The sequence below is a fragment of the Pelodiscus sinensis genome, chromosome Z (genome assembly GCF_052426305.1).
Source record: "Pelodiscus sinensis isolate ZL-2025 chromosome Z, ASM5242630v1, whole genome shotgun sequence".
Taxonomy (NCBI): Eukaryota; Metazoa; Chordata; order Testudines; family Trionychidae; genus Pelodiscus; species Pelodiscus sinensis.
This window is the reverse complement of record NC_143085.1, coordinates 24,679,952-24,705,856: the sequence shown is the minus strand read 5'-3', so window position 1 is coordinate 24,705,856 and position 25,905 is coordinate 24,679,952. Positions and strand designations below refer to the sequence as shown.

The 25,905-nt window shown below is 46.8% G+C and overlaps 1 protein-coding gene and 1 pseudogene across 7 annotated transcripts in view; both read left to right on the top strand.

Moving 5' to 3' along the window:
* Nucleotides 1–25,905, top strand: part of GLT1D1 (glycosyltransferase 1 domain containing 1) — a 150,966-nt gene that overhangs the window by 39,316 nt on the left and 85,745 nt on the right. For all 7 annotated transcript variants that reach the window (XR_012895997.2, XM_075898465.2, XM_075898463.2 and 4 more), the window contains 2 exons: nucleotides 21,194–21,230; nucleotides 22,883–22,939. Coding sequence is in view for 6 of the 7 variants with exons in the window: in XM_075898465.2 (XP_075754580.2) it covers nucleotides 21,194–21,230; nucleotides 22,883–22,939 (94 nt within the window). In the remaining variant the exon portion in view is untranslated. The remainder of the gene's footprint in view (nucleotides 1–21,193; nucleotides 21,231–22,882; nucleotides 22,940–25,905) is intronic.
* LOC149520705 (uncharacterized) lies at nucleotides 12,730–21,187 on the top strand (annotated as a pseudogene).

Below are 25,905 nucleotides of genomic sequence, written 5' to 3'. Positions count from 1 at the left end.
TGAGGTGTGTGCATGCTGTATGCATGGCTCCTGGAGCATTTTTTCCCCAGTGGTACCCGTCAGGCCGGCAGGTCGCCCCCTGGAGTGGAGCTTACTGTCTCGTGCAGATCCCAGCTAGTTAATTGTTGCCCATTGGCAGTTCTTTGTTCGTTAAGTAGTTGTTAGGTATTTAGTAGATCGTTTGCACCTTTCTCTCTCCTCCCTACCCCCCGCTGGGGGACGGTGATGCCAGGCCTGCAGGGCTTCAAGCCTTATGTGGCTTGTGCTAAGCCTATGCCCTAAGGAGACCCCTTAAGTGTCTGGGGGAATTTCATCTCACGGACTCCTGCAAAATCTGCCGCAGTTTTAAGCCTCGCACTAAGAGGGAAAGGGATTCCCGTCTAAAGTTACTTCTCATGAAATCGGCACTTCAATCCATGCCTTCAAAAGAAGTTTCTGGCCCCTCCCGCACCTCAGTACTGAAGAAGATGGCACCGCGGCACCGATCTCAGTCTGCGGCACTGAAAAGGGTGAAGGACTCCAGAGGGAGACACCTGGCTGAAAGGCCTATGGGGACTGGCCACCGGCATAGATGTTCTCCGACACCATCCTCATCACTGAAGAGGAAGGCAGACTCGCACCGGGCGCGAAGCTCAATGCCTATTCCAGCCCATTACCCCTCCACTCTGGAGACGTTCAAGTTGGCTTATGAACTGATAGAGTTGACAGTCTCACCTCTGTCGCCCCTTTCCTTGGAAGGGTTCTTGACTTCGGTACCGGGAGCCTTGGGTGCACCAGTGACTTCCCCGCCTCCAGGACCCTGACTGGCACTGGCAATGAGGAGACCAGCCGTTGCTGCCGGCACCAGTTACAAGGGGTCAACCTGTACCAGCACCAACGGCAGCGCCTAAGGTGCTGGGTGACCGCTCAGCACTGCTCTCGGAGGCAGTAGGGGCGGCACTGTTTCCCACTCCGGGGACATCTGCGGCACTGTACCCACTGCCAGCACCTGTGAGGCCGGCGGCTCCATCAGCCATGTTGACACCAGCACCGGCACCAACGCCTCTGGCTCAGGCCCTGACACCAACAGCTCCAGATCAGGCCCCAGAACCGACAGATCCAGTGCCAGCAGCCCCTGCTGGGACCCCAGGATTGGTGCCGCAGCACCAGATGGTTTTTGGCATTCTGATACCACAGTTGCCACAGCTGCACCCTGTACCCACGCCAGAAAGCCGAAGTCTATAGTGAAGTACAGTACTATAGTGGTAATACAGGAGCAGCCCTCCACGGCACCACCGTGGTTGGCGTCGGAGCTGTCCTCCGAATCCGAGGCAGAATCCCTATGTTCTGCAGGTTCATCCCACCTGTTGTCACGGTACCGCTCTTGTTCCCAACACCGACCGATACCACAGGGGTTCGAAGAGATGTAGCCCCCACAGGCACAGCAGTCCTGGCCCTTTTGGACACCTTGGGCCTACCACCAATGGCAGGGCCCGATGCCGCCTCCCCATTCGGCTAGTGGGTCTTACAGATGGTCCACACCGTCCGCCTCATTGTCCAGAGCTCCACCATCGCCCAGAGGGGCCAGTCCACAGGAGCACACCGACTTAGGAGGGTCACACGCTGATCTCCAGCAACAGCTGGTAGTGCCGCAACAGCTGGACCCTGCACTAGTGGTGATGGAGCAACCAGTTCGAGGTCCGGAATCATCGTCCTCGTTGTCTCCAGATGAGGCCCTGGCAGACCCGGCTCCATCTATGCCAGCAAAGGACACCAGATCAAACCAGGAGTTGCTCTGTCGGCTCGCAGCAAACCTAGGGGTGCCAGTAGATCCGGTGACTGAGGAGTCCGACCTGATGGTGGACATTCTCATTGAGGATGCCCTGGCCAAACTGGTCCTGCCACTTAATAAAACTGTGGCAAAAATTACTAATGCATTGTGGCAGATGCCAGCATCCATATCCCTGACACTCAAGGGCAGTGAAAGGAGATATTACGTCCCCCAGTCAGGGCACGAACACCTTTATTCGCACCCCATACCAGGCTGAATCGTGGTCCAGGCAGCAGCACAAAAAGAGGGGCAGGGGCAGCCAGGTCCAACCCCAGAGGCTAATTACCCTAAGTACATGGACCTGTTGGGGTGCAAGGTCTATGCAACTGGAGGGGTGCTATTGCACATTGCCAACCAACAGGCAATGCTATGCCTACAACACCTGGCAAGCGATGGAGAAATTTCGTGACCAGCTTCCCCAGGATGACAGGCAGGAGTTTGCCGCCCTAGTTACAGAGGGCAGAACAATAGCCCACACAGCTCTGCAAGTGTCCCTTAATGCAGTGGATTCGGCTGCCAGGACCATGGCATCAGGTGTGGTAATGAGGCATAATGCCTGGCTGCAGGTCTTGGGGATCCTGTTAGACTTGCAGTCTACAATACAGGACTTATCTTTCGATGGGAAAGCCCTCTTCTCAGAGAATACTGATTCCAGGCTTCATAGCCTCTGTAGTGGGCCGGAGTGGCCGCCCATTGATCCGGAGGAGGAGGAACCCTCCGGCTGCCATGTTGGGCTAAGGCTGGCCCCGCCAGCCACCTGACTGGAAGCCAAGGGGCAGGCCCAGAACTATTAAAGCCCAGGCAGTCGGCTGAGCCAACAGAGAGACCAGAGGTTGGGAGGCTGGGATTGAGGGCTGGCCAGGGCTTCCTACCTTCCTGGGCGTAGAGGTCGACTACCAGCCCCATGCCGGGGAGGCTGAGGCCTGGCCCGGTGCGCCTACATTTGTTGGCCATGCCGGGGACCAAGGGGGCCAGCCTGATCCCTTGCTCCAGACCCTACCCAGGAACCAGAAGTGGCTGCCGACCTTCCGACCAGAGGGCCAGCCCGGGACCCATGCCGAGCCCAACTCTGCAATCCGGCCTCAGCGCCTGACGCCGCCTGCACTGGGAGCCCAGCTGAGGCCCGCAGACCCACACACTGCGGAGGACTGGACCGAACCGCCCTAGTGGGATGAGACCCTCCTGGACTCCCTGCCTACTCAGCCCGACACTCAGGTACCGGTCGAGGGAGAGAACAGAAGTGGTCCAGGGATTATTGGGGGCTGTTAAAGGCCCCAAGGCCGGTGTGTTTTGGGCTAGAGCCCCTGCTGAGCCGTAGCAGCCTGCATTGCTGCTCCTAGGCCCTGGGCCGGGGCGCAGTGGAGTGGGTGGGCCTGTGCCCCTCCCTGCCACCCACCTGCTGGGTGGCTGTCTCCCCCTCGCTGCTGCCACAGGCAAGTAGCCTGTCCACATCCTAAACCAGGTGATCCACCCTGCGTGAAACTGTGCTTGTTTGTTGCCCCGCCCTGGCTGCGGGCCAGGGCCTCCCTAACTGACTGTGGTAATGGCTGTCATGCCCTGAACTAAGGACCTGGCCGCTCCTATAACTGTGTTTGTTTGCTGCCCATCCTGAAACAAGGGCCGGGCTGCTCCCTGGACCTGGGTTTGTTTGTTGCTCTGCCTGGAGTGAGGGCCTGGGCCTCCTAAACGGACTAAGCTACGGCCGCCATGCCCTGAACCAAGGGCCTGGCTGCTCTTCGTAGACACTAACTATGTATGTTTGTCGCCACACTCTGATCCAGGCTTGGCTGGACCCCCAAATTGGGACTTAGGGGATTTGCTGCCCACCCTGAACCAGGGTTGGGCTTGCGTAAAGACGCAGACCGTGTTCGGGCTGCCCACCCGAAAGCAGGCTGGGCGCGGACATGGGGCTTGCCTTAAAGGGGCAGTGTAGTGGGCTGGAGTGGCCGCCCATTGACCTGGAGGAGGAGGAACCTCTCGGGGCAGGCAAGCCGACTACAGCCTCAAAGATACCAGATCTACTCTTAGGTCCTTGGATATCCATACACCGGCGCCTCAGCGCAGGCAGTTGCTGAGTAGACAAACAAATAGGCCGCAGTTCCTGGCTGTGCGCCCAGACTATTTGAGGCATAGACCTCAGGGCTTTGTTAATACAGCTTTGTTAATACGCCGAGCTCCAGTACATGCAAGAGGCGCTATTGGCCTCGCCCGGATGCAGGCAGGGGTGCTACTCAACCCCCTTCCCATCAACCCAAGCAGCCATTTTGAAGGCGCGCTTAGGGACCACATACCAATCCCTACCATCTCTCCTCCCTTTGGGGACCTTTTGTTCCATTTTTCTCAGGCCTGGTCAGTTATAACCTCCGATAGGTGGGTGCTAGATATAATCACCAAGGGGTACTCTTATCACGTTCTTGAGTTCCCACCCTTCCCTTCCCTCCTCCTTGTCCCTCTTCAGGGACCCGTCTCACGAGGCTCTCCTCAGGCAGGAGGTCCTCATGCTCTTGGAGAAGTGAGTGGTAGAAAGGATCCCTTCCCATCTGGAGGACAGGGGGTTTGCTCCTGGTATTTCATCATTCCCAAGCCAAAAGCAGGGCTTTGGCCTATCCTGGACCTCAGAGATCTCAACAAACATATACGAAAGGCAAGGTTCAAGATGGTGACCCTAGCCTACATCATTCTGGAGGGGGGCATCCTGTACCACCCGGATGTCAAGTTCCTCCATTTGACAGCATGGCTTATCCATGGCTGAAACAACCGGAGCAGGCTTGCTCGCAGGGGGTGCAAGCGGTTCTCCTAGGGAGTAGGAAACCAACCACCAGATTGTCCTACACTGCCAAATGGAAAAGGTTTTCAGTCTGGGCCTCTGAGAGGGGAGTATGCCCCTCCCAGGCCTCTGTCCCCGTGGTGCTAGACTACTTGTTTGAACTGTGTCAGGTGGGTCTGTCTACATCGTTGGTGCGGGCACATTTAGCGTCCTTGACAGTGTTCTACGAAGGGTTTGGGGGCAGATCACTGTTCACAGACCCTCTGATTAAAAGGTTCCTGAAAGATCTAGACAAATTATTCCCGCAGGTGAGAGCCCCTGTACTCCAGTGGGACCTCAACTTGGTGCTGACAAGACTTATGGGTCCTCCCTTTGAGCCCCTGGCATCCTGTCCACTCAAGTACCTATCTCACAAGGTAGTATTTATAGTGGCCATCACTTCAGTGCACAGGGTGTCTGAGCTGCGTGCCCTGACGGTAGAACCACCGTACTTGGTGTTTTCTGCAGATAGGGTTAGGTTGCGCCCCCACCCGGTATTCCTCCCCAAGGTGGTGTTGGCCTTCCACATGTCACAAGATATATACCTTCCAGTCTTCTTTCCCAAACTGCACCGCTCCCCTAAGGAGCAGGCGTTGCATTCCCTCAACGCAAAAAGAGCTTTAGTGTTTTATATAAATAGAGCAAAACCTTTTCGTAAATCATCCCGGTTGTGTATTGCCTATGCAGAATGAATGAGAGGGCTACCGGTGTCAGCCCAAAGACTATCGGTATGGATCTCATCGTGTATTAGAGAGTGCTATACTCTGGCGCACAGGGAGCCACCCCAAGTGTCAGCACATTCCACTATGGCGCATGCTTCGTCTGTGGCTTTTGGGGCACAAGTCCTGATACTTGAGATCTGTAGAGCAGCCACATGGTCCTCTGTCCACATGTTCACAGAACATTATGTGCTCACCCAACAGGCCATGGAGGATGCCGCATTGATTTCCACTGTGTTAAGTTCAATTCTGTTTAAAAAAAAAAAAGGAAAAGAAAAGGAGATTGATGTTTTCCATGATCGCTGTACCTACCTCTCCTGAGTTCCTGTGTTGTGTTTTGTTATGTTCGGTTGTGATTCTATTACATTTCTGGTTCTTGCTTATGGACATGTGTAGGTGTGTCTGTCTTGCTAAGTGGTGGTCCGACCCCGCCTCTGGTTGGATAGCTTGGAAGTTTTCTCATTCGAATGGACATGAGCAACCACTCGAAGAAGAAAACAGGGTTACTTACCTGTAACTGTTGTTCTCCAAGATGTATTGTTCATGTCCATTCAATTTCCTCCCCGCTTCTCCTGCATTGGAGTCTCCGGCAAGAAGGAACTGAGGAGGGAGAGGGCTGGCAGGGGTACTTATGCTCCGCTATAGCGGCGCCACTCCAGCGTGTGACCTGCTGGCCCGATGGGTACCAGTGGGGAAAAAGTGCTCCAGAAGCCGTGCACGTGGTGTGAGTGCACCTCATTCAAATGGACATGAGCATTACATCTTGAAGAACAACAATTACAGGTAAGTAACCCTATTTTCTCCTTTATTTGTCACTGGTGAGGCCACATCTGGAGAATTGTGTCCAATTCTGGGTCTCCCATTACAGAAAGGATGTGGATGCATTGGAGAGGGTCCAGGAGAGGGCAAGAAAAATGATTAGGGGGTTGGAGCACATGACTTATGAGGAGATGCTGAGGGATTTTGGCTTGCTTAGTCTGTAGAAGAGAAGAGTGAGGGGAGATCTGATAGCAGCTTTTAGCTACCTGAAGGGAGGTTCCAAACAGGATGGAGAGAGTCTGTTCTCAGTAGTAGAGAAATGGTTGTTCAAGTAGAAGTGAGGGAGGTCTAGGTTGAATATTAGGAAAAACTATTTCACTTAGATGGTGGTGAAGTACTGGAATGGGTTACCTAGGGAGGAGGTAGAATTTCTATCCCTAGAAGCTTTTAAGTTCCAGCTTGACAAAGTCCTGGCTGGGATGATTTAGTTAGGGTTGATCTTGCTTTGGGCAAGGAGCTGAACTCAGTGACCTTCTGTGGTTTCTTCCAGCCCTATGATTCTATGTTGATATATTATTTAAGTAACATGAAATAAGTTCAGTAGCCTCATCATGTATTTTTAGTGTGGTGGGTGTGTCCACTTGATAGCTTGAGATGTCCAAAATTTAGTCCAAAAGGAATTAATTAAAGCCATCACCATCTCTAAAATTGAAATAAATTAAGGTGAGTGAGACAATGATCTTAAATATCTTGTTCCACATTAATTTTGGTGTAATTGAGCTTAAATCTGTGTGGTTCTATCGGGTGAATATGACCACTTTCCCAAATTTGTACTATTAAAAATATAGCTCAAAGGAAGGGGCAAAGTAAACGACAAGGGAAAAATGTAAATTTGTTTAACTTTTACAGAGGCATTCACAAATTTCAGCGAGAGACTGAAATTAAAGGAGTTTAAGAAACAGGCCTTACAAATAAATCAGACAGTGAAGTTGCGCAAAAACTACGATTCTCTTAGATAATTTCTGTTTGAGCATTCTTTCTAAAGTCATAGTTTTAGTGTAATTACATTTTGGTTCTCACACTTTACAATATTGTCAGATTTTGCTTTGTGTTAGTAATCCTTCTTAGTGAACAAATTTGGCCCAGAATATAATTTAACTAATCCCACTAATTATCATGAAATAGAAAAGCAGTAGAGCAGTCACCTCAAAACTAGTAATCTAGAATTTGGTGTATTTTTTTCTCATTTGTCATTTGTGTGTTTTGTTTTGTAATTGTATTGCATGTGTGGGAAGGTTTTAAAAGTTAATAACATGAATTTGTTTTGAATGGAAATAGTTTATATCCTGAAACAGTATTCATTATAGTGATAATATAATATTTTGCATTTCAGTAACACTTTCCTTTTGAAGAACATGAAGAATTTTATAGACTTCAGGCCAGATCCGAATCTAGTGTAAATAAGTTTATCTTAATTAGTTTGAATGAGTTATGTCACATTACACCAAATGAGGATATAGCCCATAATATTCATGTTTGAGGGCTTGTCTTTGTTCCCTCAATTATAGACAGCATCATAACCTGAACTACTAATTCCCGACTTACAGGGAATACTGCAATGGTAAAGCTAACCTCTGCTTGGAGCCATTTAGGCTGCAGCTTAGTGTTCTTTATCCTGCGTATAACAGTATTTGAGTGGGGCAGCTACACTTGTGCCTGGCCACCGGATGGAGCCATGCCAAATGTAGACAAGGCCTGAACTTGGACACTTCACAGAAGCTTAAGAATGTGGAAGGCACAAGGAACTGGGAACAGCTACAGTCTTTGCCCTCGTTTGATCACTAAGATTGCTTCTGGTTAGTACCATTATTGAGTTCCTGGCCCACCTCAACCTCCACCCACCATGAGGAGGCAGAGTTCCTCAAATTCAAAGACAAGTACATACTGCATAGCTTAAGGATAGGTCTACTCTAGGGATGTAAGTGACTAGTCAACGCTCTGGTAAGCAAAACCTTATCGGATAGTCAACACACTAATCGACAGGTCTACACTAGGGATGTAAGTGACTATCACAAAGAGGCAGCAAGGGGGGGAAGAAGAGAGGGTACTGGGGGGAGCTGGCTTAAAAGCTGGTTTCCCCCCCCCAGGTCCAGTTCTGTGGGACTGGGCAGGGGCACAGCAGCAGGGCTTTGACATGCACAAGAGCCCCAGCAGTGCTCTTATACATCTCAAAGCAGAAGCTCCTGCATGGAGCCTGGGGTCAGCGGGGAGTCAAAGCGGAAGTGCCTGCATGGAGCTTGGGGTCAGCAGGGACCCCTGCTGGGACACATGTACATTGCAAAGCAGAAGTACCTGCATGGAGCCTGGATCAGCAGGAAGCTCCCTGCTAGCCCTGGACTCCACATAGCTTTTCAATCTTTGTACATTTCAAAGGTGGAACGCTGCACTAGTTCTTATCGACTAATTGAATAGTTGATGGAAATACCATCGGCTATTCGATAGTTAATCTAAATTTAACACTCCTAATCTATAACACAAGGACAGGTCAATCTAAGCGATACAATTTGAGTTATGTTAGTAATGTAACTTGAATCAATGTAGCTTAAATCTACTTACTGCTGGTAGGTCTTTTCTAGACTCATTAAATTGTCAGTGGATCAGTTGCTGTAGCATCCATCTTCTCAGTAGGAGACAACCCCTAAGATGTAGGTGAAGTAGCTCTGCTCTCCATTTGCTCCATGTGAGCCAACACTTCTGCTTGGAGAGTGATTTTTGAGCCAAATACAGATGGTTGAAACCATTGTTTTCCATTATTGAAAGCTTGTTTGGGAGTCTCCTCTACAGTGTACCAGAGCCTGGGCCTGAATATTCCATCATTAATTGAAACAGCAGTCCCTTTAGAAACTGTTCTACACATAGCAAGAGAAATCCTTTGACTGCTAGCGAGAGGAATCCCTTGTACTGTTCACTAGGCAGATGAACTCAGGAAATCTTCATTTTTTCATATGCTAGCCTGAATGAATGAGCTTCAATATGACTGACTCCAGGCATTTCTTAGGAGGGTATTTTTCTCTAACAATTCAATTCTTCTCCATCTCTTCTCCACTTGTTCCCTTATTTCAATCCCCAACAGCAGTAGGAACTAACTGCCTGTGCTATCTCTTAGGTTTTAAATTTCATAAGCATGCACTCATTTTCCTTAGGCATTTGGTTCCCCACCCTTCCCTCCACCAACAGAAAACTGTTAAGAGGTACAGTCCGTATGTCCAAACAATTTAATGATGCACATGAATGCTGTCTATAGTTTCTTCAAGATTAATTGACTTAAATCTTTTAGTGAACACAACAAAAGCAGGACACCCAAAGAGATGTGTGGTCTAGTAATTGTATTATTTATTGTGAGTAATGACCACAAGGTGCTAGGCACTATAGAGTCTAGGGATGTGAACGACTATCCAACTATCCAATAAACAAATGCTTATTGGATAGTTGATACCCTAGTGTAGTCGACTAGTCACTCCTCCCCCACCCCTCCACTGCCCCTATCAGAAAGAAGCAGCAAGGGGGGGGGAGAGGAGGGAGTGCTTCAAAGCAGCACGCTGCAGGGAGCCCGGGGCCAGAAACAGGGCTCCACGTGGTGCTGTCACTTTGAAATGCTGCCTACAGACCAGAGCCAGCTGGGAGGTCAGCCTTGGAGCTATTGCTACACTTCAAAGGCGGAGGCGCCCTTATCGACTAATCAAATAGTCGATGCAAATTTCAATTATTATTTGATTAGCCAATTAATTGATATTTTACATACCTAATACAGGAATCTAAAAACATGCTCCCTTTTCCAAAGAGTTTACACTTGAAAAAGTCAAAACAAAGAGCTGGACAAAAGATAGAAGGCAAGAGTACAGTTAGACTCTGGAGTCCTAACCCTGGTTCTGACTGTGGCTCCCTTAGTAACCTTAGGAAAGTCATTTTTATCATGGTACATATAATATTGGCTAATAGTCATTAATATATTAGCAATTAGACATTTAATTGCTTCTGAAAAATCTATGTATTTTAGGCACATTTGGCTCCAATCACCATAGTAATGGCTCTCCTTACAACAGGTTGTAATACCTGCCCATGGGTTGGATCCTGTCTGACAAGGTTAACCCCTGACAGACCCCCACACTGCTGTTTACCTGTTCCTCTTGTGATACGGGGATCACCAGTGGAGGCATAGGTAAATATAGCAGCAGAGGCCCACCAGGGGCTAACCTTGGTGAATTGATGCCAATTTATTGTGCACCCCGGCCTTTCTATTTTTTAGTGTATTCATCCTTCCCACACTCCTGTGAGGCAGAGCAGTGCTATAATCCTCATTTTACAGATGGAAAAACTGAGACACAGAGAAGCTGTGTGATTTGTCCAAGAGCATACAGGAAGTCTGTGACAAAGAAGGGTCTTCCAAGGCCTAGACTCTTAATTAGCTGGGTCTTAAGTACTGTTATTTCAGGTAAAACAGCTGGATATGGAAATTTCAACTTCAAACTTTGAGAAATACAAAAGCACCTTTCTTTGCTATTCTCCTCAGACTATTATGATTTCTTATCCATTATTTCATACTAATCTGAGCTATATCTTTCTTCCAGTGTGCTGTTTATTGGTTAATCAGTAATTTAAGAATTTAAATTCCTAGCAAATACTGGGAATTATGAAGTACTCAGTAGGCATGTAATAGTGTAATTGATTAACCAATAAGCAAAAGCTTATAAATTAATGCTGTATGCTACATGCATTCCCCACTCCCAGCCAGTAATTTTTTTTGGCAGGCTGGCCAACATCCCAGCTCAGTCCTGGATTGTACTGGGTTCAGGACCTATCCCCACTACAGCTCTGCATTTAAAGAGTATTAGGAGCCAGATGGGCAGGCAGCCCGGCTCAGTTCTGGCTTGCACTGGGTCTGGGAGCTCAGACTTCTCCCATCCCATTGAGAAGAGCCGCTGCTACCCCTCACCGCTGTCTCTGTATCAGAGGCAGCGCAGGGTGGCAGATAGCCAGTCCATGAGGAGAGCTGATTTTTAAACTGGCTCCCCTCATGGAACAGCTCTCGCCTGGCACCCCACACTACTGCCTCTGATAACATGACACACATCATACCCAACCAGATTTTAAATAAAGGGGTGTAATTTTGTACATTTTTAAAAATTATTTAAACGAGATGATACAATTTAAACATGTATTATTACAGGACACTCTTTATTGTTCCCATTGGAACTGACTAGATCTCCTAATATGTATCATGTTTTTTCTGTATCCTTAATAAATGAAACCATGGACAAAGAGGTTTAAATCCTGAAAAACCACAAACCTTTCATAATCTCAATTTAATTTACAGTTCCCCATATATTAATCTTGGTTTCAACAAGAATGCCTAGTTTGGTGACAGCATAGAACTGTTGTTTGGGGTGGTGGCTCTCCACAGGAGCTTTGATCCTGAATAGTCTAGGTTACAATATGTTCTTTATTACCTTTTCCACTTTAAAGCATAACTTAAAATCTTCTGACATATGCTTATCTTTGTATTTTTGGACACTCATTTGGTTTATAATTTAGTTGTTAAGCAAGTGACATACTAGATCCTAAGGAGTTATGGTTATTTCAAGGCAATGGAAAGAACACATACTGAGCAAAGAAAGTCCAATCAGTATGCAGAGCATAATTGTGGCAAAGTTCTGGCTGTGCCCGATGGGTCTCACGCTATTGATAATATTAGGCTCAGAGACTTGCTTTGGTCCTATACACCCTTTTCTCTTTACAGGAGGCAGGGGCCACAGCTTAGTGAGTGATACTCATCACAGGCTAGTCCACGGTTTTGGGGTGAAAACCCTCTGATAGTCCTGGTCTCTCTTCTTGGGACAGGCTGTCTTGGCGTGGGGAAAGGTTTGGGGGGGAAAGGGCTCATCCACTACTCTGGGTTCTGGCCCAAGGCCCCTACAGTAGCAGCAGCAGTCAAGGTTGTTTTTCCTTCTGACTTGGCAGCTTTTTCCCTGGGCCACTTCCTTAAACAGCCCCTCCAGAATATCTCCCTCTGGTTCACACACAGCATCCTCTTGTTCCTCCCTTTTCTCCCTCCGGTCTGTCACCCTTTGTCTTCCCCCTCTCCTTACCTATGGGAGGCCTTTTAAAACCACTCCACTGGCTGTAACTGGTTGCAGGTGTTGAGTGACTTGCTTGAGGGAGCAATCTAGTTAATTAGCCCCAGGTGTTTTCCTGCTTTCATTTTATTGCAGCAGGCTCTAGGGCTGTGTCTAGACTACATCCCTTTTTCGTAAAAGGGATGCAAATTAGACATATTGCAATTGCAAATGAAGTGGGGATTTAAATCTCCCCCGCTTCATTAGCATAAAAATGGCTGCCTCTTTTTTCCGGCTCAGAGCTTTGCCGGAAAAAAGCGCCAGTCTAGACGCGGATCTTTCGGAAAATAAAGCCTTTTCTGAAAGATCCCTTATCCCACTTAAAATGATCTCTTATCTTAAAATGAGGGATAAGGGATCTTTCGGAAAAGGCTTTATTTTCCGAAAGATCCGCATCTAGACTGGCGCTTTTTTCCTGCAAAGCTCCGAGCTGGAAAAAAGCGGCAGCCATTTTTATGCTAATGTAGCGGGGGAGATTTAAATCCCCGCTTCATTTGCAATTGCGATATGTCTAATTTGCATCCCTTTTACGAAAAAGGGATGCAGTCTAGACACAGCCTAGTAGTTTACTCTGGAAAGAGAAAACCACTTATCCAGTGCTCTGTTTACCTGCCTTCCACCAGTGTGTGGCAGACTGCTGGCTTAGGTTTGTCACATAATATGCACGCATGCACATACACCCAAACACATATCTGGGGCTCTTGGCACATGTGGCTTTTAGTAAGAATGGTTTATTGTTATTTCTTGTTCTTAACCATGACTGGCTCATCAGGCTTCAGAAAGTGCCTGACATGCCGGGACTCTATGCCCGCCTCAGACGGGCTCTCTTCCTGCATCAGGTGCCTTGGGGAAGGCCACATTCCTCAAAAATGTCAGCACTGTTCAAAGCTGACAGTGAGAGCATGGCGCAACTGTGAAATGCACCTCAAAATGCTCTTATTTGATAAGGCACTCCACCCACAGACAGGGGCTGAAGAACAAGTGGCTGTATCTCGTCAGCCCTCCCCTGTGGCAATGAACTCTTGAAGAAGTCGCTCTCCATCGCGCTCCTTGCCAGCGGTGAGGGTGAGCTCCGAGGACAAGCCGGGCATCTCTTATAAAGTGGCAGCTCGAAAGCAGCACAAAGACAAACCGGTCCGAAGTATATCGGCACCAAGCTCAATGGCGCATGTGGCGCCGAAGCCGACCGGGCACCTCAGCCGGCGCGGCCAGCCCCAGCACCTCCAGCATCTGATCCCACAATGGCACTGACTACAGTAGTGCTCATGGTGCCCAGGGCTTCGACACCGAGGCCAGCACCGTGAGAATCGACGGCACAGCACGGGAGCTCTGCACAGGCACCGACGGCCAACGCTGCCAGAACGTGCACCGTCATCAGTACAAACAACGCAGTCGGCACCAACATCCCGACCACATCTTCACACCACGTCATCACATGCGGCCCTGGAATCCCCGGCACCGCTAAGACACTCACCAACTCCATCATATTCCCGGAGGATCTCCACACTAAGTGCTTCTCCACCTACACCCCGATGCAGGTGTCCCCCTCCTCGACGAGTGGGCGACTGCCAGTAAGCCCAGGACTGATGGTTTTTTCCTCAAAGCTGCCGCCTACACCTCAACACTGCCGACGACCAAGACACAGTATCTTCCCCCCCATCGAGATACTGTTATTACAGATACTATTGATCGCCATCTCCCTGCTGCTCACACCGCAGATCCAGGTCATTGAGATCCCCCTCGTATTCTTGGGATTCCAGATACAGGGATGACTACAGACACTCATATCACTCTTGATATGATGACCGCTGGCACCCACATCACGACCATCGAGACCGATGTTTCTGGTCGATCTGTTCGTCACCATCGCCAGCTCCATCACGGCTCACTCATGGCAGGAGTAGGTCCTCCATTCCGGCAGCATCCAGACCACCTACTCCAGCCGGCGATTTATCTCCTATGCAACAGCCCATCGTGGAACTACCGCAGGTCTCCGAAGTAGAGGCACCATAACAATTCTCTCCCACAGACGTGGCTTCCTTTTCTCTGGACGACGCCATCCTCACCGGAGATATGTCACCCTCCGATGACCTCAAGGAGTTCCAGGACCTTTTCCGTCGAGTAGCAGACACACAGAACGTGAAGCTCACAGAAGTCCAACAGAAACAACACCATCTGTTGCACAATCTACATCCTTCTTCCCATGCTTCCAAGGTCACATTGCCTCTGGATGAGGCTATATTTGAAATTGCCAACGCCATCTGGCAAACACTTGCCACAGCCCCACCCATGAATAAAATGGCAGATAAGAAATATTACGTCCTGACCACGGAGATGGAATACCTGTTCACCCATCCCCAACTGAACTCGTTGGTTGTGGATGCGGCGCAACAATGCGCAAAAGCTCTCCAATACAAGGCAACTACTGGGGACAAAGATAATAAATGCCTTGATCTGCTCGGGCGGAAAGTTTACTCTTCAGCCACCTCCATCCTTTGAATGGCCAACTACTCCACGTTGCTGGCCAGCCATAACTTCAATAATTACACAAAGTTAGTCCTGCTACTGGAACACCTGCCAGACACAAAACGCCAGCTGCTCAAGGCCATTATCCAGGAGGCTTGCCGTTCAGCGCTGAACGTAGCCCTCGACATGGTAGATTTAGCAGCTAGAACGACGGCGACATCTATAGTTATGCGCAGGGCTTCGTGACTCCATATGTCAGCGGTCCCCAGGAAACTTCAATCTAAGGTTGAGGACTTGCCTTTTGACATCCAAGGTTTGTTTGCGGAGAAAACAGATCAACTTCTCCATTCCGGTAAGGACTCACGTACCACCTTGAGAACTTTAGGCATGTATACACTGCCATACTGCCGCAAGAAGTATACACTATATCAGAAACAGAGACTGCCCACCTATGCACAGCCACGACAATATGAACAGCAAAGCTCTAAGCAGTGTCCCCTAAGATGATGTCCACAGGCTCCCAGGCCTACAACTCAACCACAACCCAAGCAGCAAGTTTGACTTTTGCAGTCTATGATGACTACCCCATTCTTATGATGGTGGGAGAAGAGCTAGCCAACTACATAAAACAAGACCAGAGGGTTGGAATGGTCACTTGCAGCAGGCCTAAGCAAGCCTCCACACCTAAATCCATTCCTGAGCCTCCGACCAGGGATTAGTCTGTGCACCCAAGCACCCCAGGACCAGACACACAGATGGAGGTGACAGAGCCAGACCCCAGGCCAGCAACCTCAACTGCAGCAGTGGATCCAGTTCCTAAAATCCAGGTGGAACCAGAGCCAGAATTGGAATAATCAACCAAAGATGCCACAGAGCCTACATCAGCAACTGAACCTGCACAAGCCCACCTAAGCCTTCAGCACCACCCAGTACACCAGCAGAAAGTGGTTCCTAACCAGCAGAGATACCCACTTCACTTGCTTCGCTTCCAGAGGAACCAAGCCCAGGTTCACAACCCAGCAAGGAACCGATGACTCCAACATCAAGAGAGCAGTTCCAGGCCGAACAGGAAGCAGACGAGAGCATCATGGTAGCTTGGATGGTGGCCAGAAGTGACCTGCCACCTCTCAGCTCTTCTAACAGCCAAATTTGCAGTCAAAAGAGGACTTTTATACTGAGAGACTCTTTCTGGGGAGCACAAGGAAGACTGGCAGTTGGTAGATCCAACTAAATACAGAAAAGACCTTTTCAGCTTATCCCATGATCACCCTAGTGGCCATACTGAAGTCAACAGAACCAAAGACTGGTTGGGAAGGTCATTCTACTGGAAGGGAGTGGGCAAGCATGTGGCTAGCTATGTCTGAACTTGTGAGGTGTGCCACCAGGTGGGGAAGTCCCAAGAACAGGTCAAGGCACCTATCCAGCCTTTCCCCATATTAGAGGTCCCATTTCAGCAAGTAGCTGTGGATATTATGGGTCCTTTCCCTAAAAAGACCTCCAGAGGGAAACAGTTCATACTGATTCATGTGGATTTTGCCACATGATGGCCTGAAGCAGTAGCTTTAGGGGACGCTACAGACATGAATGTGTGTCAGGCACTAACAGATCTTTACTAAGGTATGATGACCCTCAGAAATCCTTATGGACTTAGGAACTCATTTTCTGGCAGAGACCATGAAATGTCTCTGGGAAGCTCATGAGGTGAAACACCTACTTGCCACTTCCTCTCACTATGCTCAAACAGATGGCCTAGTGGAAAGATTTAATGTAACTTTGCAAGCCATGATACACACATTTGTAAATGAATGCTCCAATGACTGGGACCTGGTTCTGCAGCAGTTGCCGTTTGCCGATAGAGATGGTCCACATCCCAGTTTGGGATTCTCACCCTTTGAACTGATGTATGGCCATGAGGGTAAGGAGGATTAGATCTTATGGAATTAGAGTTCATACAGGATCTGTAGGGTGCAGCTCATGCCTATGGATAGACCTTTTTCCCTTTAATTGCAGAACTAGTGTTTGTCTGCAGAGCGCCTGTGAAATGTCCACTGCAGAGTGTCTGTGAAATGTCCATTTAAGCGACTTCCACTTCAGCTTCCTATCCCTTTGACTGGATTGTTTGAGTAATTGAAAGAGAATGTCGTGACTCAGCAGTGGAGAGGGCCAGTCACGTAGGACAAAGTTGAAAAACAATACATGCAATTGTTTCACATTGGTTTTGAATTGGGACTGTCTCCTAAAACAAGTACTGGGTCACAGTCTGCTGATAGAGGTGGATATCCTAAATTGCTTTTATCTGAGGATGCTAAACTCTGGGTAATATAGGGACTCTCTGCTCCATTGGGCAACTCCTCGTGATAATAGTTGGAACTATTTAGGCAAGCACTAGTCATCCCTGCAGCCCTAAAGTACTACAGTTCTGAGACCAGTATCCTCCAAAATAGGATGGGTAAGATGGTCTACATGGTACCTGGTACTTAGGCCCCATGCTGATGAGGGAGACCCCTCAGAGGCCCTGAGTTTACTTCTTGACTAAAGGCTTACTTTGCTGTTTTCAAGGTAAAATGCATATTATACGGCCTGATTTGCTCTAGAATCAATTCTGGAGAGAAGGAAGGTTATGAAGTATCAAGCTCTTCTTTAAACATATACGCTTTGTCTCCTGGTGGAAACTGCTATATCCGCACTGTATAGCTATTCCAGAACACTTTTGGAAATCATGGAATCATAGAATACTAGGACTGAAAGGGACCTCAAGAGGTCATCGAGTCTAGTCCCATGCCCTCATGGCAGGACCAAATACTGTCTAGACCATCCTTGATAGACATTTATCTAACCTACTCTTAACTATCTCAAGAGATGGGGATTCCACAACCTCCCTGGGCAATTTATTCCAGTGTTTGACTACCCTTTTAGATACCTGAAAACTACTATCATGTCCCCTCTCAATTTTCTCTTTTCTAAACTAAACAAACCCACTTCTTTCAGCCTTCCTTCATAGGTCATGTTCTCTAGACCTTTAATCATTCTTGTTGCTCTTCTCTGGACCCTCTCCAATTTCTCCACATCTTTCTTGAAATGCAGTGCCCAGATCGGGACACAGTACTCCAAATGAGACCTAACCAGCGCAGAGTAGAGCGGAAGAATGACTTCTCGTGTCTTGCTCACAATACACCTGTTAATTCATCCCAGAATCATGTTTGCTTTTTTTGCCGCATCATCACACTGCTGACTCATATTCAGCTTGTGGTCCACTATAGCCCCTAGATCTCTTTCTGCCATATTCCTTCCCAGACCGTCGCTTCCCATTCTGTATGTGTGAAACTGATTGTTCCTTCCTAAGTGGAGCACTTTGCATTTGTCTTTATTAAACTTCATCATGTTTACCTCAGACCATTTCTCCAATTTGTCCAGATCATTTTGAATTATGACCCTATCTTCCATAGCAGTTGCAACCCTTCCCAGCTTGGTATCATCTTCAAACTTAATATGCATACATTCTATGCCAGTATTTAAATCGTTGATGAAGATATTGAACAGAGCCGGTCCCAAAACAGACCCCTGCGGAACCACTTGTTATACCTTTCCAGCAGGATTGTGAACCATTAATAACTACTCTATGAATATGGTTATCCAGCCAGTTATGCATCCACCTTATAGTAGCCCCATCTAAGTTGTATTTGCCTAGTTTATTGATAAGAATATCATGTGAGACCATATAAAACGCCTTACTAAAGTCTAGGTATACCATATCCACTGCTTCTCCCTTATCTACAAGACTAGTTATCCTATCAAAGAAAGCTATCAGATTGATTTGACATGATTTGTTCTTTACAAATCCATGCTGGCTGTTCCCTATCACCTTGCCACCTTCCAAGGCTGTGTCTAGACTGGCATGATTTTCCGCAAATGCTTTTAACGGAAAAGTTTTCCCGTTAAAAGCGTTTGCGGAAAAGAGCGTCTAGATTGGCACGGATGCTTTTCCGCAAAAGCACTTTTTGCGGAAAAGCGTCCGTGCCAATCTAGACTCGGTTTTGCGCAAGAAAGCCCCGATCGCCATTTTCGCCATCGGGGCTTTTTTGCGCAAAACAGTTTTTACCTGTCTACACTGGCCCTCTTGCACAAAAGCATTTGCACAAGAGGGCTTATCCCTGAGCGGGAGCATCATAGTATTTGCGCAAGAACACTGACAATCCTACATTAGATCGTCAGTGTTCTTGCACAAATTCAAGTGGCCAGTGTAGATAGCTGGCAAGTTTTTCCCGCAAAAGTGGCCGCTTTTGAGGAAAAACTTGCCAGTCTAGACGCATCCCAAGTGTTTACAGATGATTTCCTTAATTACTTCCCCAATATCTTCCCTGGCACAGAAGTTAAACTAACTGGTCTGTAGTTTCCTAGGTTGTTCTTAGTTCCCTTTTTATAAATGGGCACTATATTTGCCTTTTTCCAGTCTTCTGGAATCTCTCCTGTGTCCCATGATTTTCCAAAGATGATAGCTAGAGGCTCAGATACCTCCTCTATCAGCTCCTTGAGTATTCTAGGCCACATTTCATCAGGCCTTAGTGACTTGCAGGCATCTAACTTTTCTAGGTGATTTTTAATTTCTTCTTTTTTATTTTATCTTCTAAACCTACCCCCTTCCCGCTAGCATTCACCATGGTAGGCATTTCTTCAGACTTCTCGGTGAAGACTGAAACGAAGTCATTAAGCATCTCTGCCATTTCCAAGTTTCCTGTTACTGTTTCTCCCTCCTCACTGACCAGTGGGCCTACCCTGTCCTTGGTCTTCCTCTTTCTTCTAATGTATTTATAAAAAGTCTTCTTGTTTCCCTTTATTTCCGTAGCTAGTTTGAGCTCATGTTGTGCCTTTGCCTTTCTAATCTTGCCCCTGCATCCCTGTGTTGTTTGCCTATATTTATCCTTTGTAATTTGTCCTACTTTCCATTTTTTTATATGACTTCTTTTTTTTTTTAGATCATGCAAGATGTTGTGGTTAAGCAAAGGCCGTCTTTTGCCATATTTTCTATCTTTCCGATGCAGCGGAATAGCTTTCTTTTGGGCCCTTAAAAATGTCCCTTTGAAAAACTGCCAACTCTCCTCAGTTGTTTTTCTCCTCAGTTTTGATTCCCATGGGACCTTACCTATCAGCTCTCTGATCTTACCAAAATCCGCCTTCCTGAAATCCATTGTCTCTATTTTGCTTTCTCCCTTCTACCCTTCCTTAGAATTGTGAACTCTATGATTTCATGGTCACTTTCACCCAAGCTGCCTTCCACTTTCAAATTCTCAACCAGTTCCTCTCTATTTGTTAGGATCAAATCTAGAACAGCTTCCCCCAGTAGCTTTTTCAACCTTCTGAAATAAAAAGTTGTCTCCAATGCAGTCCAAGAACTCATTGGATAGTCTGTGCCCCATTGCGTTATTTTCCCAACATATATCTGGATAGTTGAGGTCCCCCATCACCACCAAATCTTGGGATTTGGATGATATTGTTAGTTGTTAAAAAAAAAGTCTCATCCACTTCTTCCACTTGGGTAGGTGGCCTGTAGTAGACTCCTAGCATGACATTACTCTTGTTTTTAACCTCTTTTAGCCTAACCCAGAGACTCTCGAAATGGAGTAGTGTCTACAGAGGGGAGTTATTCCCAAATAGCTATGCTTGTCAATGTCTACACATAGCTAGTGACGGATGGCAGAACAAGGAGCAATGGTCTCAAGTTACAGTGGGGAAGGTGTAGGCTGGATATTAGGAAAAACTATTTCACTAGGAGGGTGATGAAGTACTGAAATGGGTTATGTAGGGAAGTGGTAGGATCTCCATCTCTAGAGGTTTTTAAGTCTCAGCTTGACAAAGCCCTGGCTGGGTTGATTTAGTTAGGGTTGCTCCTGCTTTGAATAGGGGGCTGGACTTCATGACCTCCTGAGGTCTCGTCCAGCCCTGTGATTCTATGATTCTATAAGTCCATATATATTCAACAGTGATCTTTGACAAAAGATGGTATGAGAGATAAGTGGAGTTTTGGTTTTTGTCTGGTATATTTGAAAGTCCTTTTTAAAGATAAAACCAATTAATGTTTTTCTACGAGTTCCTGTGTTTTTGGAAACTACAGCCTTCTGCAGAGAGTTCTTTTTAAGAACATAGTTTTCTGTTTCTTCATACAGTGAGCAAACAAAAATGTCATTGGCATAAGCCAAAAAATACGTTTTATATTAATCTGGTAATTGTATCAAATTGCAAATTTAGTTGGTACATACTATAAAAATTGATTAAACCTATTTAAATCACTGACTTTGCAAAAGTGTTCCTTTCTAATGGTCAAAACCCACTAGAAATTAGATATACAGCTGGTCTCTTCTCAGTACTCAAAGGGCAACTATGCAGTGGAGCATTTTACTGCATTATATTATTGTGAGTCTGAACAGTTTTTCAAATTCATTATTTTACTCTCTTCTCTTTAAAGCCAGGTGCTAGAAGCAAAATATACATCCAAACTCAAGGTAAGTTTTGAAATATTCTGTAAGGTATGTGCTTGCTTTGAAGTTTGCTACCGAATACCCTTGTAACGCCTACTTATGTACATTTTTCTGGTGATACAAAAGTCTTGCTGAAACAGCCATAGGATGAAAGCCTAGTTCCACTGAAGATAGTTTTGCTGTTAACTTCAGTGGACCAGGATTTCACCTCAGATCCTAGATTTTCACGTGAACTCTTGATTTTGGGTGACTCATGTTTCAGCTGCTCGACATGACACATTCATGGGTTTGACCAAAAGCACAGTGAAGTCAACAAGAGTCTTTCATAGACTTCAATGAACTTTGCATCAAGCTCGTTTTGCCTAATTTTCAGAAAGTGCTAAGTATCCATTCTGGAAAAATAAGGCCCCTTTAACATGCCTCAAGTTGGAGCCACAAAATCAGAGGCTCACAAATAATATCTATCTATCTATCTATCTATCTATCTATCTATCTATCTATCTATCTTTTTTAAATCTTGGTAGGACAATCAATGCAGGGAATGTGGTGTATGCTGTTTCTAAAGTACTATCTTCATCTATAGTGCCATCTAAGTATATTAATACAAATTAAGATCTAGCTTGGCATTTTAAATGTTGCTTCTTCAGCTTCTGCTCTCATTGCCTAAACTAACCAATTGTAAATTGGAAAAATAAAATATAATTTAATATAATTCATATAATTTGGTAGTGACATCAAAAGATTTGGACATGATATTTTATTCCATGATACTTTGGTATTTGTGTCACAACAATTCAGATGATTTTATCAAGTAAAATCTACATATGAGATGCCCAGGCAACAATGTACAATAATTCCTCATTTAACACTATAGATAAGTTTCAGAAAATGATCGTGGTAAGTGAAAACGTGTTATGCGGTGTCAATTTTACCATTGAAAATTATGGAAAAGGTGGGGGTTGCGTTTCAAGCGGTGGTGTCTGTTGGGACCGGGACATAAGGTTGTGGGAGAAAGGGCACTAGGTTACAGTAGGGAGGGAAGGTGTTTGGTTCTGGGGAAGTGAAGGGGAAGAGAGGGGAAGGGCATTGGGTTTGGAGTATGACCCTGTGATGGGTCTGCTGGGACCCACACTGCGTCCGGCGAGGGGGGAGGTCGCTGGGAAACAGCGTGGTGAGTGGCGAACCCTCCGCCACTTTGTAGGGAGGCAGGGGAAACCCTGCGCAGCCACCGGCAATGGGCCGGCTGGGGAAATCGTGTTATTCCGGGGATGGTCGTGTCATTCAAAAAATGTTCCCTAAAAAAAAAAATCTTGCTATTGCAAAAACATGTTAAGCGGGCACATGTTAAATGAGGAATTACTGTAGTATTAAGAGACCAAGCCAACATTTATGCAAATAGGTCTGACTCTGTGGACTTCCTAGGAGTTGCACCCTCTGATTTCATTTGGCTCAAAGTATAAATACTGGAATCTAAACTGGAACAATGAAATGAAACGTTATAGAAATTCTAGGTGAGGAAATGTAGATGGAAAGGAAAAGCTTGAAATGGGAGCAATTGCAAGTGTGATTTAGAGTATTTGACAAAGACATTATTCACTCAGTGCAAGACTTCTAGACTATAGTTCTACCACCCTGCATCTAATAAATCATGATGTAGTTTTTCCCTTTGAATCCAGGAATTATGACCACACCCAGTGCATCTTTTAATTGGAAGAGATTTCTACAAAATGCAGGTAACATGTAAAACTGCTTTATGCTTCTGAACAAATTGCATGAAGATCATAGTTCACACATGCTTCCTCTTCCTCTAACTATTTTCAGTATATATTCCTGATACGTTTGAATGATTTTCTGTTTTTGCCTCCATTCTGGAGGGGATCTTAGCATATGTAAGTTGATCTGTTATATGATTATTTTTTTTAGTGATTTTAAAAAGGAGGGACTAACAGTGGTAGGTAGAATAATTTAGTTAGAATTCTGTCATTGCTTGTTAATCACAGCAGTGAACTACTCGTGCTATATCTAATCCCATCCTTTAGCTATACTTAAATTTCCAAACATGAAATAGCCATTCTATTCTTAGGTGCAATGAGAGATGGACAAATGTTACCTGGAAATTTATTCATTTCACTCATGACCAAAGAACAGGTACCTGGGCATACTAGTGATACACAAAAAATGTGGTGGAGGCTACTTTGACTTTGACAGAAGGGATGAGTAGGGCATCTGAAACAGCCGTTCAGACTTCCACAATCTAATCAAGTGAGTTTAATCCGTGACTTGGAGAGGTCAGATATCACTCAGTATTTGTACCTATACTCTATATAGACAAGACAGATTGGAGTATTGGGCCAAAAGAAATCTGATGAGGTTCAACAAGGACCAGTGCAGAGTTCTCCATTGTTACAGGCTAGGGACCAACTGGCTAAGCAGCAGTTCAGCAGAAAAAGACCTGGGGGTTACAGTGGCTGAGAAGCTGGATATGAATCAACAGTGTGCCCTGGTAGCCAAGAAGACTAATGGCATATTAGGGGCATTAGGAGGGGCATTGCCATTAGATCTAGAGAAGTGATTATTCCCCTTTATTCGGCTCTGGTGAGGCCACATCTGGAGTATTGCGTCCAGTTCTGGGCTCCCTGCTATAGAAAGAATGTGGAAGCGTTGGAGAAGGTCCAGGAGAGGGCAACAAAAATGATTAGGGGCTGGAGCACATGACCTACAAGGAGAGGCTGAGGGATGTGGGCTTATTTAATCCGCAGAAGAGAAGAATGAGGGGGGATTTGATAGTAGCCTTCAGCTACCTGAAGGGAGGTTCCAAAGAGGAAGAAGAGAAACTGTTCTCAATAGTGATGGATGGCAGAATAAGAAGCAATGGTCTCAAGTTACAGTGGGGGAGTGTGACGTAGTGGGGGGTACCTGGCTGGTTTCTATGCTGCTGGCTCTGGGGTAACCCCCACTGGCTGCCGTGGGTACCACGACCCAGCAAAAGAGGATGAGTCACTATGCAAACGAGTATGGCCAGACAGCCCCCATGGAGAGGAACAAAGGAAGGTGGAATGCTGCCCTGGCTGGGGGGCAGGGCTGGAAGAGGGTTAGTGAGTTCCTAGCTGGAAGGCAGGGAAGAAGGAGCTGGGGAGGGGGGCTGGGACTCCCCTATCTCAAGGGGGGCACTGAGGCCTCTTAGCCCCAGTTCCTGTAACCAGATTACATCTGTGCTGCGCTGTGCTGGAGGAACAATAAACAACCTCCATTCTACTGGCTGGTGAAGTCTGTTCATGCCATTTCGGGGTGCAGGAGATGGGAAAACCCCGACGCGTCGTCACAGGGATGCCTACGCTGAATATTAGGGAAAACTATTTCATGAGGAGGATGGTGAAGTACTGGAATGGGTTGCCTAGAGAGGTGGTGGAATCTCTATCCCTGGAAGTTTTTAAGTCCCGGCTTGACAAAACCCTGCTGGATGATTTAGTTAGAGTTGGTTCTGTTTTGGTCAGGGGGCTGGATTCGATGTCCTCCTGAGGTATCGTCCAACCTAAGAGTCTATGTTTCTATATCAGAGGTTGGCAACCTTTTCAAACCAAAGAGCCAAATTAAACCAAAATTCAGAACGAGTGGTCAAAATGAGCCATAAAAGAGTGCCCATTTGTATGACTCCAAAATGCACAACTTACTATAATTGACATAATTGACATAGTGATTAATAACTGCATAAATGAAACATTGTACTCACAGATTTACTTAATGGGACTTCTGCTGCTACATCTTTTCACACATTTCTTTGAAGTTTACAGCATGACTGGTCAAATCTAGATTCATTCAGGCTGTCTTCTGTCAATCTTTTGGCAGAGGGCGTATGTGGGGGTGCAGGAGTCTGAGTTGGCGAATATGGGGGCTCAGGGCAGGGGGCTTGGGTGTATGATGGACTCAGGCTGAGACCTAGAGGAAGTGCAGGAGTGTTATGACACTGCAGCCAGATGGGGGCTGGATCCCAATTGGGGGCTTTTTGTCCAGGCTTCATTTTTAAATAAACTAAAATATGTTCAACACAAAAGGTTTCAACATTGTCTTTTTTATGGCAGGGGTGGGGAACCTTGGGACTTCTGAGAGCCACTGACCCTCAGAAAAATCAGTTGGGGAGACTACACAAGTGAGAAGCAAAAAAAAACATCCCTCCAAAAACCTCTAATCCTTACTGATGTGTCCCCCAACACAGATACCACACTCCGCTGGTGCTCCATGCTCATGGGGGAGGAAGGGAGGGAAAGGGAGGACTGAGGTTCCAGGCCTCAGGCCAGATGAACTCTTCTGGGGTTCCAGAGTTAGTGGATTTTGTGGGCCCCCCATAGGCTCTGGGGTGGGGCCAAAAACGAGAGGTCCAGTGTTCAGGACAGAACAGCCAGTGAGTGGGCTAGGGATGGGGGTTCAGGATCTGGGTGGAAGGTAGGGTGCAGGAATGGGCTGGGAATAGGGTATCTGGCATCAGAGAAGGGTGCAGGAGCAGGATGGGAGTGCAAGGTCACAGGCAAGGGGCAAGGGATGCAAGGTCTGGGCCAGGAGTGGGCAAAGGGGATGCCCTGCCATTCCCCCACCCCCTAGCCAATCAGGGTCAGCGTGAGAGGGAGTACGGAAGTGTCTTGAACCCGCCCATTCTGCAAGAGGCCCTGTCCCTTCTGTGGTGGTTTACGGCCATTTCAAAAAT